Source organism: Clupea harengus, unplaced genomic scaffold (genome assembly GCF_900700415.2).
Source record: "Clupea harengus unplaced genomic scaffold, Ch_v2.0.2, whole genome shotgun sequence".
NCBI lineage: Eukaryota > Metazoa > Chordata > Actinopteri > Clupeiformes > Clupeidae > Clupea > Clupea harengus.
The window spans coordinates 1-12,361 of record NW_024880672.1 but is presented as its reverse complement, the minus strand read 5'-3'; the positions used below and the strand labels follow the sequence as shown (position 1 = coordinate 12,361).

Below are 12,361 nucleotides of genomic sequence, written 5' to 3'. Positions count from 1 at the left end.
GCACATCGACTTGACGGCACCACACCACAATACGTTGTAAGGGTTGTGATTATTTAGATTCAAATCTTGTTCAACAAAGCCTTAATGAACGAGAATGCCATAGAGGCAGCTCCCACAGGCCTGCTCAAGGAACCTTGTTTGGGTGCAAATGGATAAACATGATATTTCAGTTCATTTATTTATTCATCTGTTTATTTCCTCTTTAAATTCTGGGTGCAGCTCGAGAAGCTGCTGGCATTCAGGGGGAAGCAGCTCAGCTCGTTCACATGCAGCCAGAGAGCTCTTCGTCTTGGCAGCGTATCGACTGAACCGACAGGAAAAGAGAGAAAGGGAGAGAAAGGGAGAGAAAGGGAGAGAAAGGGAGGGAGAGAGCTGCTGAAAAATTCATGCCTCTGCCAGCTCAGTGCATTGGCTGCTCAGCAGGGAACCGCCTTTGATACTTCACACTGTTGAAAAAAAATGCAAATGATTTTCACTGCATACCACGGAGAGAATATATCCCCTTTGCAAGTGATAAAAATCATACGCCCTGCAATAGAAAATGGAGCCACCATTCTCCGGTTCCTGGGTTCACAGATTCACAGAAGTCCACCATTTTGATGGAAAACTTGTGCCACCACCATTTTCATTTCTCATATTAACAACAGACATTATATTTTTTATGTTGAACAACAAATATCTTCTTAACAAAATGACTTCACTACTTTACTCACCAAACCATATAAATACCAACAAAACATTTTGAAGCTTATACACAAATAGTATTTTTGAAGCTTTTACACAAATAGTATTTTTGCTGCCTTAATGCACGCGGGGTAAGTTGTGTGCTGGGTGTGGAGGGGGTGGAGATGATGCAGTGATAAGTAATAAATGAGAGCTGCAAGGTGGAGGCTTGTTTTGGGGCGCTGGAGGGGAAGTATAGGCTTTGACAGGTAGCACAGCAGGGGGCCACGGGCTGCAGGACTGGGGATCTATTTTCTCAGAGCTCCGGCTCGATCGCAGGAATGCTGATTAGATATGCTCTGACATATCGCCTGTGTCAGGGTTGTACCCGGTAACGTTGTACACACATTCACACACATACACACACACGTATTCACACACGTATTCACACACGTATTCACACACGTATTCACACACACACACACACACACACACACACACACACACACACACACACACACACACACACAAACACACACACACAAAAACTGACAATGACGCCATGGACAAAGGTAGGCAAAAACGTTGGGTTTTAACGAAAGGTTTGAACTTCTCCTCTGAATATGTAGGAATCCATTATCTTGGAACAGGAGTCATGTCAGAAGATCTGCATGTGGCGTGTGTGAGTGTGTGTGTGTGTGTGTGTGTGTGTGTGTGTGTGTGTGGTGGAGGGCTAGCAGAGTGGGATAGAGGTAGGATGGGCAATGAGGTGAGGGGAGGCGGGGGGCAAGCATGTGCCAGTAATAATGCCTTCCCTATTGTGCGAGCCGAACAGCGGCCAATTACGAGGCGACATCTGGGGGAGCTACGGGCTGACGGGGACGCGCCGGCGCAGAGACGGGGAAGCGGGGAGCAAAGTGACGGTGCCGGAGACAGGCTGCCCTGTGCCACAGCAGCAGCAGGAGGCGTTTAAGCAACACATCTAAAGCTTTAAATACACAGCAGGGGCCTAGAACACCAGAACACCAGAACACCAGAACACCAGCTCAGGCTCACACACGCCACTCCGCCGCACTAAACACGCAAGCACACAGACACTCGTGCACACACACACACACACTGTACACATACATGTTGGGAGCTGACGCACATACGTGCACCCATAATGCAACATACATTCAGATATGCACCGAATGCACAGTACACTGTTCTGGAGCACAAGTTGAAAATAGTACAAAATGAAATAAAAATAAATAAATAAACCGGAGGTTACATGGTCACAATTAATATAATTTAATTTAATATATGTGTAGACTACGCATCGCACCGTTCTATATTCAACTGAGATGACATATTCCCCTAGGACTCTGGCATAATTATATGTTTTGTTTTAATGAACTCCCTGCTAGCACATACGTATGAATATGATTGTAAACAGTGTCAGGCAGCAATTTCCCCTTCAAGCATTGACGTGTTAATGGAGAAACTTTGTGAAATATATGCTGTCTGGAAGAAATGCATATGCATATGTATGTACAAATTCATATATGTATGTATGTATGGCTCATTAGGCTCAAAGTATTTACATGCATCAGAAATGGACATCAAACGTGTACCACATAACTTTTCCAGAAGCTTGGAAGGATTATTGCCTGGCGTGTGGCACATCTTTGCTAACACCAAAATTTGAGAATGTGTGTGATGATGCACTTGTTCAATGTGAGTCATTCTGTCTCTGTTTAGCCACTCCTCTTGTTGAAACATTTGACTGTTTTCCTGTTTCCTTGTTGAAACATTTTCTTTCAATTAAATCATCTTACTCTTTATCATACTCTGGTTGGGAAAAGCAGACAAATTAAAAGTTATACCAACAATGTGTCACAGTAACAATGTGTCACAAATTCCCACATGCTTGATGCTGAGCAAGCCATATGTGTGAAAAGTGAGCAAGAGAGAGAGAGAGAGAGAGAGAGAGAGAGAGAGAGAGAGAGGGACAGAGAGAGACAGAGAGAGAGAGAGAGAGAGAGAGAGAGAGTGAGAGTGAGAGAGAGAGAGACAGAGAGAGAGTGAGAGAGAGAGAGACATAGAGAGAGTGAGAGAGAGAGAGACAGAGAGAGAAAGAGAGAGAGAGAGAGAGACAGAGAGAGCTCCACACCCAGTACCACACACACTGATAAGGTGTGGTCGCTGCCTATGCAATGCATAAACTTGGCAGGTAATGTGTTTTCAAAGAAAATTCCATTGTATGTATTCATTCCTGCCGGGCGGATGACTGAAACCAACACTGTCCATGAGTCATCTACTGTAACCCCGATACACTCCATTCAGCTGCCCTCGGAAACGTCTCAACTCAGTCAGCTACAGTAACACTGATATACTCCATTCAGCTGCCCTCGGAAACGTCTCAACTCCGTCAGCTACAGTAACACCGATACACTCCGTTCAGCTGCCCTCGGAAACGTCTCAACTCAGTCAGCTACAGTAACACTGATACACTCCGTTCAGCTGCCCTCGGAAACGTCTCAACTCAGTCAGCTACAGTCAGTGGGGTGCACCAGAAGGGAGAGGGGCATTCAACTGGGGCGTGTGTGAAGACACTGTGAAACAGTCATAACACACATAAGCCTGAATCAAGAGACATTACTGTTACTGTACTCTAGACAAATGAGCTTTTGTGATACTCTCTGTACATCTGCGTGACCCTTTGGTAAGCAGATTACTTGTACTGAATTCAGATTTTTGCCGTATTTAGGCCCATTCTTCTTCCCAGTTCAGATGGATTATGGCAATCTACCCACCCGCCACTAACCTAAATGAAATGTCTGCATATTCAGCAGTTTGATGAGGAGTTGGATGGCAAGAGTGCCTGCAGACCAGCAGCTCAGTGTGGGATAGATACAGCATTAATGACCCTGCCTGATGTTTCCTGCCTTGTCAACACTCACAGCCTTCCTGTGCTTCTAACCCGCAGCACCACCGCCGACCTGAGGAATAGCAGGCCTTTCATCTCGGTCTGGTCCCGTCTTCCAGTGGCCATCCCTCACCGTCTGCACCTCCATTCTTCCCAAGCCCACCAAAAACGATCTCTCCCCGTCCCCTTTTTCATTTGGTATGGATTGGGTGTGGGATGCTGTTGGGATTCACCTTTTATTTATTACTGTCTGGCTGTCAGAGTAGTACTCCATACTTGTCCATTCAGTCCCTGCTCTTGTCCTGAGACTGTTGTGGTGCCATTTCTCCATGTGGCTTAACTTTTCAAAGTGAAAAAGAATAACAGACAGTTCAGCAGGGTTCAAATATTGAAGTCTTTGCTGCAGAAAGGCAAGAGAAGCAAATCATGTGGGAACTCAAAGAGCTATTGCTTGTAGGTGTTCATGTCTTCCATTTAGAGCAAAATATCAAGTGAACCTGAACTATGTCTGTGGCAGTGGTGTTTAACGCACAACCTTGAGTAGAATTAGACCCTAGAAAAGTGCAGTTATTATAAATACTATGAGCCCCTGACACGAACCTTGGCCTAAGGACCAATAATAATAATAATAATAATAATAATAATAATAATAATAATAATAATACACTTTATTTATATAGCACCTTTCATGCAAAAGAATGCAGCTCAAAGTGCTTAATCCAAATAGTCAAACGTATGGATGGAGCTGTGTACTGGTGTGAAGATAGGCCCGTTCACCTGACACAGAGCAAGCATATGACATGGTGTCCTCTGTTGAGCAGGTAGTTAGCATCAGCAGGATTATTTGTATTCTGCCCAAAGGGTTTAGACTGCTCAGTGCGGCAGCACTGGCTGAAGACTTTGGTAATGTGCAAATACTATTTCATTGGAAAACTCATCACCTGGAAATCCTTTTTCAACAATTAAAGAAAATGTTAAACTCTAGTCTACAAATGAGTTCAAAAGTTTTTATGTAGGTTAACAATAAGAGGGCTGTTATAACAGTGGCTAACAGGTGTAAACCAAAACATAAGATTACAGAACCTGATAGCTGATAGCTACACAACATTGGTTTGTCAGCCTGCTAGGAGAAATTGACACCAACTTCAAATTGTATGTCAGAAAATCATTGCGGTGAAGTGTAAAGTGTGGATGATGGAGGAATGTCGATAAAATCCCGTAATACTTGGTTTCTCTAAAAGAGGCCCTGAGTTATGGTATTACACAAACGTGCAAAACACTATTATGTATAAAAATACTATCATTGATTCTATCACTGTTCTTTTAAGAATCATATTTACATGCACATTTTTTATGCAAAATAATGCATTTTAAAATGCAAAGATGCAAAAGCCAAAAAACAAATGTCTGAGGCTTCCTGATGATAAGAGAAAGAAAATTAGAGCAAAATAATGACGCCATCAAACTTTGAAAGCTATAGCTTCTTTGCTCTTGCTAGATTCCCAATGCTGGTGAAGAAGAGGAAGCATGCTGTGGAGCGTGAAAGCATCACGAGATCCTTTAAAAGCCTCTGTGTCTGGTTCCAGCATAGCCGTGTTCATCTGAGGAAAGGGGTTTAAGGCAGGTAGGTCATGGGAGCCTGCTGCTAATTATGGAGAAGACATTAGATGGGTTTATGCTAGGGTTATGGATTGACTACAGAAAATAAATGGAATTGAAATAAAGCCTGCTGGGTCTTGAAGGTGCGGCTCATTTAATCGCCTGCATTGAGATTAATTGACTGGCTTCAGTGTTCTCTTAAAGATAATCTCCCTACCACTGGCCCCGAGGTGCATCCGCTAATATCAGCTCTGATATCTCCATTTTAAGAGGGAAGTATTCAGGAGAAGGAGAACTAATAATCACATAAAAAGATGCAGTTGGCTCCAACATGTCAGCTGATGCTCTCCTCACAACAGATGCTTCTCAGTCAGTCGTTCCATCTTCAGATTGGTCTCTTCTTCTTCTTGGGTTTTCATCTTTGAACAGAAATGCACCAGCCCCGCTGACACGTGTACCCAGTAGCACATAAACAGTTTCCATTCGCACCGCGTACACACATCCTTTGGTACTCACTCACACACTGACCATCATTTAATAGCATCTGTGCCATTGATCGTGACCTTGTGCTGTGCTCTGTGAGTTGTGGCCGGTGCTACACTCAAACAGTGATGCCATTTACTGGGCACCGCTCTCTTTTGGTGGCAGCATAGCCGCCCCGCCACCCCATAATAATAATATCTCATCACTGCTCCCAGCATGGCTCCATCCACTGTGACTTAATTAGGCTCAGCAATTTCATCCGTTCATCACAAGCGCAACTTCTACAAATGGGAGCATGTCAGCTGCTGGTGGTTAATAAGCTGTGTGGAGCTGAGCTGATGGCGCTTCCAGAGGAGGGGGAATGGCAGGCTTCATTGTCCCCCTCAGCTGGGCCAGATTAGGCAGCCCTGGACGTGGCTGTGACTCAGCCTCTGTCGTGGAGATTTCTTTCTTACGTTAGCTAAACTTCAGTTGGTCTCAGGTACACATTCATACACACACACACACACACACACACACACACACACACACACACACACACACACACACACACACACAGAGAGAGAGAGAGAGAAAGAGAGAGAGAGAGAGAGAGAGAGAGAGAGAGAGAGAGAGAGCAGTGTGAATGAATTCATAATTGTGAATTACTTAATTTCTAATTTCATGAAGCAAGCCATTATTCCTGTAGTTTTGATGAAAAAATGTTTTTACACAACATGCTCGACAAATCACACAATCCAAAATGCCAACTAGTGTAAGGGTTAAGGTGAAAGCAGACCTCTGGATGAAGCCCAGTGTTGGCTGACTGAAGCACAGAGGCAACAGGGTGCCCCCTACTGTTCCCTCGTCAGCCCTCTCAGCGTGGAAAAGGAACACCTCGGAGAGATTTGTCTGAAATATGACATCTTTGCCGGATCCCCTGCCAATTCATGCACCGCACAAATATGGGATTTTTTTTGCCACTGACTGTGCCTTTGTGATACCTTTAAATAATCACTTAGGCAGTGTAAATATCCACAGTCTGGGATGTTTGCAGCATATAGGTCTGTTTGGATAAAAAAATGGAATGAGGCTAAAAAATAAATCAGATATATTACATTAGCCTGTTACTACAATTCAAAATGTTTACATAAACCTCTTTTTGCTCCGACCTTCTTTCAGGTTGTTTGCAATCCAGTTCCAGTGTATGTTGACTATGGTGATGGTATGATATAATTTCAATAAATAGCTAGATAGGGCAGAGAGATATTCTTCCACTTAAAGCCAAACAATATGAAGACAATGCGGCCACAGTACTATGGCCAGATAATGTATTTATTTCCTTTAGCACGTTGGCTATAGTCCCCTCTGCATATTGCCTACACAACATCTTTATTCTGACCTTGCTTTGACTGATGACTGCCGTAGCATAGGGGTTTCAGCAGCCACTCAGGAATAACCAACTTTTTTGAACCAACATTTGAATTCAAGTATTTGGTACAGGCCATCTGCCAAGGTTCCAACTTGAGTGAAGTAGACACCTGCAGCCTCGGACACATCTGGATAAGGACGGCACAAACTCATCTCATCGACCTGGGGAGCATTGTCAAATGTGCTGCTATGAAAGACGCTCAATTGGAGCACAAAATGTAATCAGGAAAAAACACTTGATTCCTGATGTCTAGCAGCCAAGCTTATATCAAACTGCTTCTCGACGGGAGAGGCCGAAAGAAATGTCGAATGAATGAATTGGTATTTTCTGCCATCTTGTGGTACAAATTTAATTTGAACTAAATTAGGCATATTCAAGACCATAAATACAATTCGAGACACAGCGTTCACACGTTATGTGAACAGCCATAAGGTCTAGTGTTAAACATTAACGTTGTGTTGCTAAAATGTGTTTTTAACATCTACACTACGACTACTACTATTACTAATACTACTACTACTAATAATAATACGCTCATAGCCGATTTAATGATAATATAATATAAACGTATGTCAGACATTGTTCTTTCTGAACTGCCTGCGCGTCATGTGTCACCTCGAGCTTTTATTGGCCATAATGGGACACCCCCCCCCCCACACACACACACACCACCACCACCACCCCCTCCCTAAATTCTTGAGTTGAATTACATGGAGCGGCCTCAGCATATTCAAATGAAGAAGATTTTAGAGTTGAAATAAACAGAAATTGTATTTTTAGTTTTGTGACTGTGACATATTGTTATTCATGATGTTACGTCAGTAGGCCCACTTCCTAATGAAAAGGGAAACTTTAGTGGAGGTTTTCACAGCCAGTCCCAGACCATGGAGGACAATTTGGAGTCACGCACGACGGCCACGGCAGACAGCGGTTCAGACGCGGGCAGCAGTTCGTCGACCCTGGCTTATGACAAGCATTTCGTCTGCTCTGCACCCGGGATGCTCACTTTAATAGAAGTAGTAAGTGTTACTGTGTGGGCGATGAAGAGGCTGATTGAATGGAGTAGCAAGGTGGAAATTCTTGGAAGGTGGAAACGTCTTTTATCAACTCATAGAAGATATTTGACAGGACTCGGAAACGGTTTGATACAATTCGATAATTTAACGTACATTCGATTGTTGTTTTAACAAACAATAGTACGTTTTATTTCTCACCTTTTAGCCACCATTGGCTGCTTCAATGGCGTTTCTCTCTGTGTGTCGCCACATTTATATAGGCTGCAGATTATTTACGCTCTGACCTTTAAGGCCATTGGTTTTGACAGTCTAGGAAATAGGAAACAGTTCAAGAGCTCTGAAGGACCAAATATAATTGTGTTGTCAGTTGCTGTATGTCCAGTGGTACAGGCTACATAAGACAGACTTGGATAGTATTTTGACTCTTTCGAGTACGTTTTTTATAGGCCTTTACATGACTGCACTCAGATGGTGATGCCTTGTGAAGAAAAACAAATTCAGTAACATTTCTATTGTAGGTGGGAAGGTAAAACATTTCACCTTGTAGAAATAAACCACATTTTATTTGGGGTTTTTTATTTTAGTTTGTTGGGCTAGTGATTTTTTTACTGTTGTAGCAGAGCGTAGCAATGATGAAACAAATTAAAACGTAAAAGGCAAACGATCAAATTAACATTTGAGCCAATTTTGAGGTAATTATATTTAAAATTATGTTTACATTTGAACATATAAAATATACTTTATATAATATTTATACCATGACTACACCTCTGTTATCTGGTATAAAGCCCTGCTGAAGAATTTAAATTGAATGAACAAAGAAAAATATTTATGGTAGACCAACTGGTATTACATTTTTTTTTCTGAATGAGGAAGCAACTCACATAAACACGGGGGACTGGCCAACTCTTCTTATTGTCTCCTTTCCTTCCAGCCTTTATTCAGAGTCATATCCAAGCATTTCCTCTGAATAACCTCTGGCCTGTCCTATCAGCTCCTTCCAAAGGTCCATTTCCTGTCATAACCCGTACATCTAGAGCAACACTCTTTGTTTGTCCTCACAGGAAGACGGACTGGGAGTCCACCAGAGGGGAATTTGTCAGAAATTATTCTAGTTACAGAACAACAACACCCTGCAAAGAAAGTGGAACTTGGATGTCTTCCCTCCCCTCCGTCTGATACATCCTGTCCTTTGAAACGTCTCCCGTCCCAGACTGACCTCTCGATGTCTTTCAGAAGAAACCTTTAGCTCCTTTATTCCATCGCATCGTCCTGATATTTGTGCAGCTCTCTCTAGTTTATGTGCATTGGCTTCTCTAAGATAGATGTACTGAAACAAAAAAACGTTCAATGATGTATGCACAAAATTACACTTGGTCAAAACCAATGGCCCTACAGGTCTGACCGTAAATAATCTGCAGCCTATATAAATGTGGCGACACACAGAGAGAAACGCTTTTGTAGCAGCCAAAGGGGTCTAAAAGGTGAGAAATAAAACTTGATATTGTTTGTTAAAACAACAATCAAATGTACGTTAAATTATAGAATTGTATCAAACAGATTGTTCCGTATGTGGGTGTGTTTGCGTGAATGTGGGTGTGTGTTTGTGTGTGTGTCCCCATTTGCATGTTTGTTAAAGTGTGTGTGTTAAAATGTATATATTTGTGTGAGTGAATCCTTTATTTCCTGTTGTTTCAGGTCTTTGGTCTTCTTGTTTGGATGTTGATTGGCGGGACCGAGTACCTGCAGGTGGCTGCCCTGTCCTGGGTCATGTGTGGATCCGTGGTGTGTTGGGTGCTGACCGTCTGCCAGCTCCTCGTCTGCCTCACCAGTGTGCACACCCGCTTCCCTCAGCTACCATGGAACACACTGGTATGTCTCAGTCCCCAAGACATGCTTCTTCAGGGTCCATAATTACCATCACAATGTCCTCAAATGAGGGTTGCATTTTAGCATAGATTTTTTGCATATAGCACAGTCATTGAATTGGCTGACATCTCTATTGTATCTTGGCAGCAAAGCATTGTAAAAATGAGAGGCCTTAGAAATCCATCTTGAGGAATGAATTCAGTCAGCTAGTCATCCTCTTCCGAGTTCTAGGAAGGTGCTCAGGCATAATCCTGTGAATGGGAACAGCCATGGAACTCTGCTGTGATGAGAAGCTAGGGGTTTATTTGATAGGGCACAAACTGATACACTGCACATTTCATGCAAGCACCGTACTGCAGTAGATAAAATAACAATGTTAATTCTGTGTGCATTTCTTCTGTGTAGTACACAGCTTATTGAGGATGGAGAAAAAAGCTAATTGAAAAACCAAATCACAATGTCATGTTTGCTGTTTCCAAAACTAAATTAATTATGTGAACTCAGCAAGGTCTGTATTGGTTCATACCCAATTTAGCATTAAATATTACTGGACAAAGTCGTTTAGTGCATGCTGCTATCTCTCTATACAGGTTCTGTGTTTTAATAGCATAGCAGCAGCACTGTATACAATTGCAGCTTTGGTGGATGCTGCATCTATCACCCAAGCCATAAGAGGGCGCCACAGCTACAACAGTTGGATGGCCTCCACGGTAAACGCACAGAATAAGCTTCACCTTTATACTTCGTAGATACAGATGTCACAGGAGGAAAAATATTTAGCTTTTCTAATGCATTCAGATTTACGCAGTGTTTCCTTGAATTTCTGTGAGGGATTATCATTTCTTTTACTAAAACTGAGAACCTTGTTGATACAATTAAACATAATTAAATAAATATTAAATTACTGATGTTTGCTAAAATGTGCAGAAATATATTAACGTGGAAAGGTCACATTTTGCATTGTCATTTCTGTTTGTTTCAGATTTTTGCCTTCCTTGTGGCTATATGCTATGCATCCAATGCATATCTAAGTTTCAGATCCTGGAAGAATCAGAGATGACAAACAAAACTAATGTAATGGAAGTAACATACAGTATCACATAGAAAGGGTTTCACCTGGTAAGCCTCTTCTGTACTTTTAGAACTTCTTTTCAATGCAGTACTTTTTTGTATATTGTGTGAAATCAGCCCATGCTTGTAAGAATGTGTACACATATCACTTACTATATGTTCAGAAATATTTCCAGAACCACCGTGTTGCAGTTATGTCCCTAGTTGTGCCAATTCTAGCGAGTTGTGTCGTTTGGCTCTTATTACCAGATTAAATTCAGTCACATATATGTGGATGACTTCAGGGCACATAATTGGACGACAAACATTTTCAAAATAATTTTCATGATTCCCATGACTTGATATAAATAAAACCTTATTAACGTGAGCCATATTACATTAACTGGAAATGTTGTTATAGAGATAATATTATTAATATTAAAAGAATAAATATATTTAGACTGTGTAAATGACTACTCCCTATGAATTATATTTGTTCTAAGGTGGAGATATGGTATCTCTGTTATTAGAAGTATGTATTTGTATGATCGACGATTCAGCCTCTTGTGAACTGTGGTGTGTTATGATTTCCAATATAAATGATCCTATCAATACATTTGCATTAATAATCATAATGTGCAATATTTCCACATAATATCCCATCATGAAGGGATGTCATATTACCTTCTTTTGTCCTGCAAATGCACCACAAAAATATTAGCCATCCAGAATGAAAGGTAAAAAAAGCCCTTTCAGTGACGCTAGAACAAATGGCAATGTTATTGAATAAATAAGTTCACTCTGCCTTTTTCATCTTTAAATCTAACAAATTACAATCTGTGTATGTGTGTGTGGTGGGGGTAGTGGTACAATGTATCTTATTTCAAACTGTGAAAAAAGAATAGCAAAAAAGAATAGCAAAATCTGAGAATCCTACGATACGATGAAGATAATTTAATAGCTGTTAAAGAGTTAACAGCCTTTGGGTTGCATGAAGTTCCTTGATATCATTAGAACCCAGGATCTTTTAGCCATAGTAAAACGGCATGGTTACTGTAGTTTGCAATAATCACAGTAAAGTACCTTTAACCCTATGCAAAGTTAGTCTTACATTCCAACATGCTCTGCCATCTTCTGGAAGCTCTGCCACACAAAAGAGAGCACTGACAGTGTGTAAAAGAGCATTGAGTGTGTGTAAGAGAGCACTGAGTCACTGACGGTGTGTAAGAGAACACTGACGGTGTGTAAGAGAGCACTGAGTGTGTAAGAGAGCACTGAGTCACTGAGTGTGTGTAAGAGAGCACTGAGTGTGTGTAAGAGAGCACTGAGTCACTGAGTGTGTGTAAGAGAACACTGACG

At 41.7% G+C, this 12,361-nt stretch overlaps 1 protein-coding gene across 1 annotated transcript; it reads left to right on the top strand.

Annotated features, from left to right (window-relative positions):
• The first annotated feature begins 7,780 nt into the window (after positions 1-7,780).
• cmtm8b (CKLF-like MARVEL transmembrane domain containing 8b) lies at positions 7,781-11,450 on the top strand. Its single transcript, XM_012839459.3, has 4 exons — positions 7,781-8,086; positions 9,782-9,955; positions 10,543-10,662; positions 10,935-11,450. Exons 1-4 carry the CDS (start codon positions 7,952-7,954, stop codon positions 11,010-11,012), a joined length of 507 nt encoding a protein of 168 aa, XP_012694913.3. The 5' UTR covers positions 7,781-7,951; the 3' UTR covers positions 11,013-11,450.
• Positions 11,451-12,361: the final 911 nt, after the last annotated feature.

Excerpts from the sequence above, each read along its gene's own strand:
- cmtm8b (XM_012839459.3), top strand. The coding sequence starts at position 7,952 with ATGGAGGACAATTTGGAGTCACGCACGACGGCCACGGCAGACAGCGGT. Across the intron at positions 8,087-9,781 it reads TGCTCACTTTAATAGAAGTA|GTCTTTGGTCTTCTTGTTTG; the intron begins GTAAGTGTTACT and ends CTGTTGTTTCAG. Across the intron at positions 9,956-10,542 it reads AGCTACCATGGAACACACTG|GTTCTGTGTTTTAATAGCAT; the intron begins GTATGTCTCAGT and ends CTCTCTATACAG.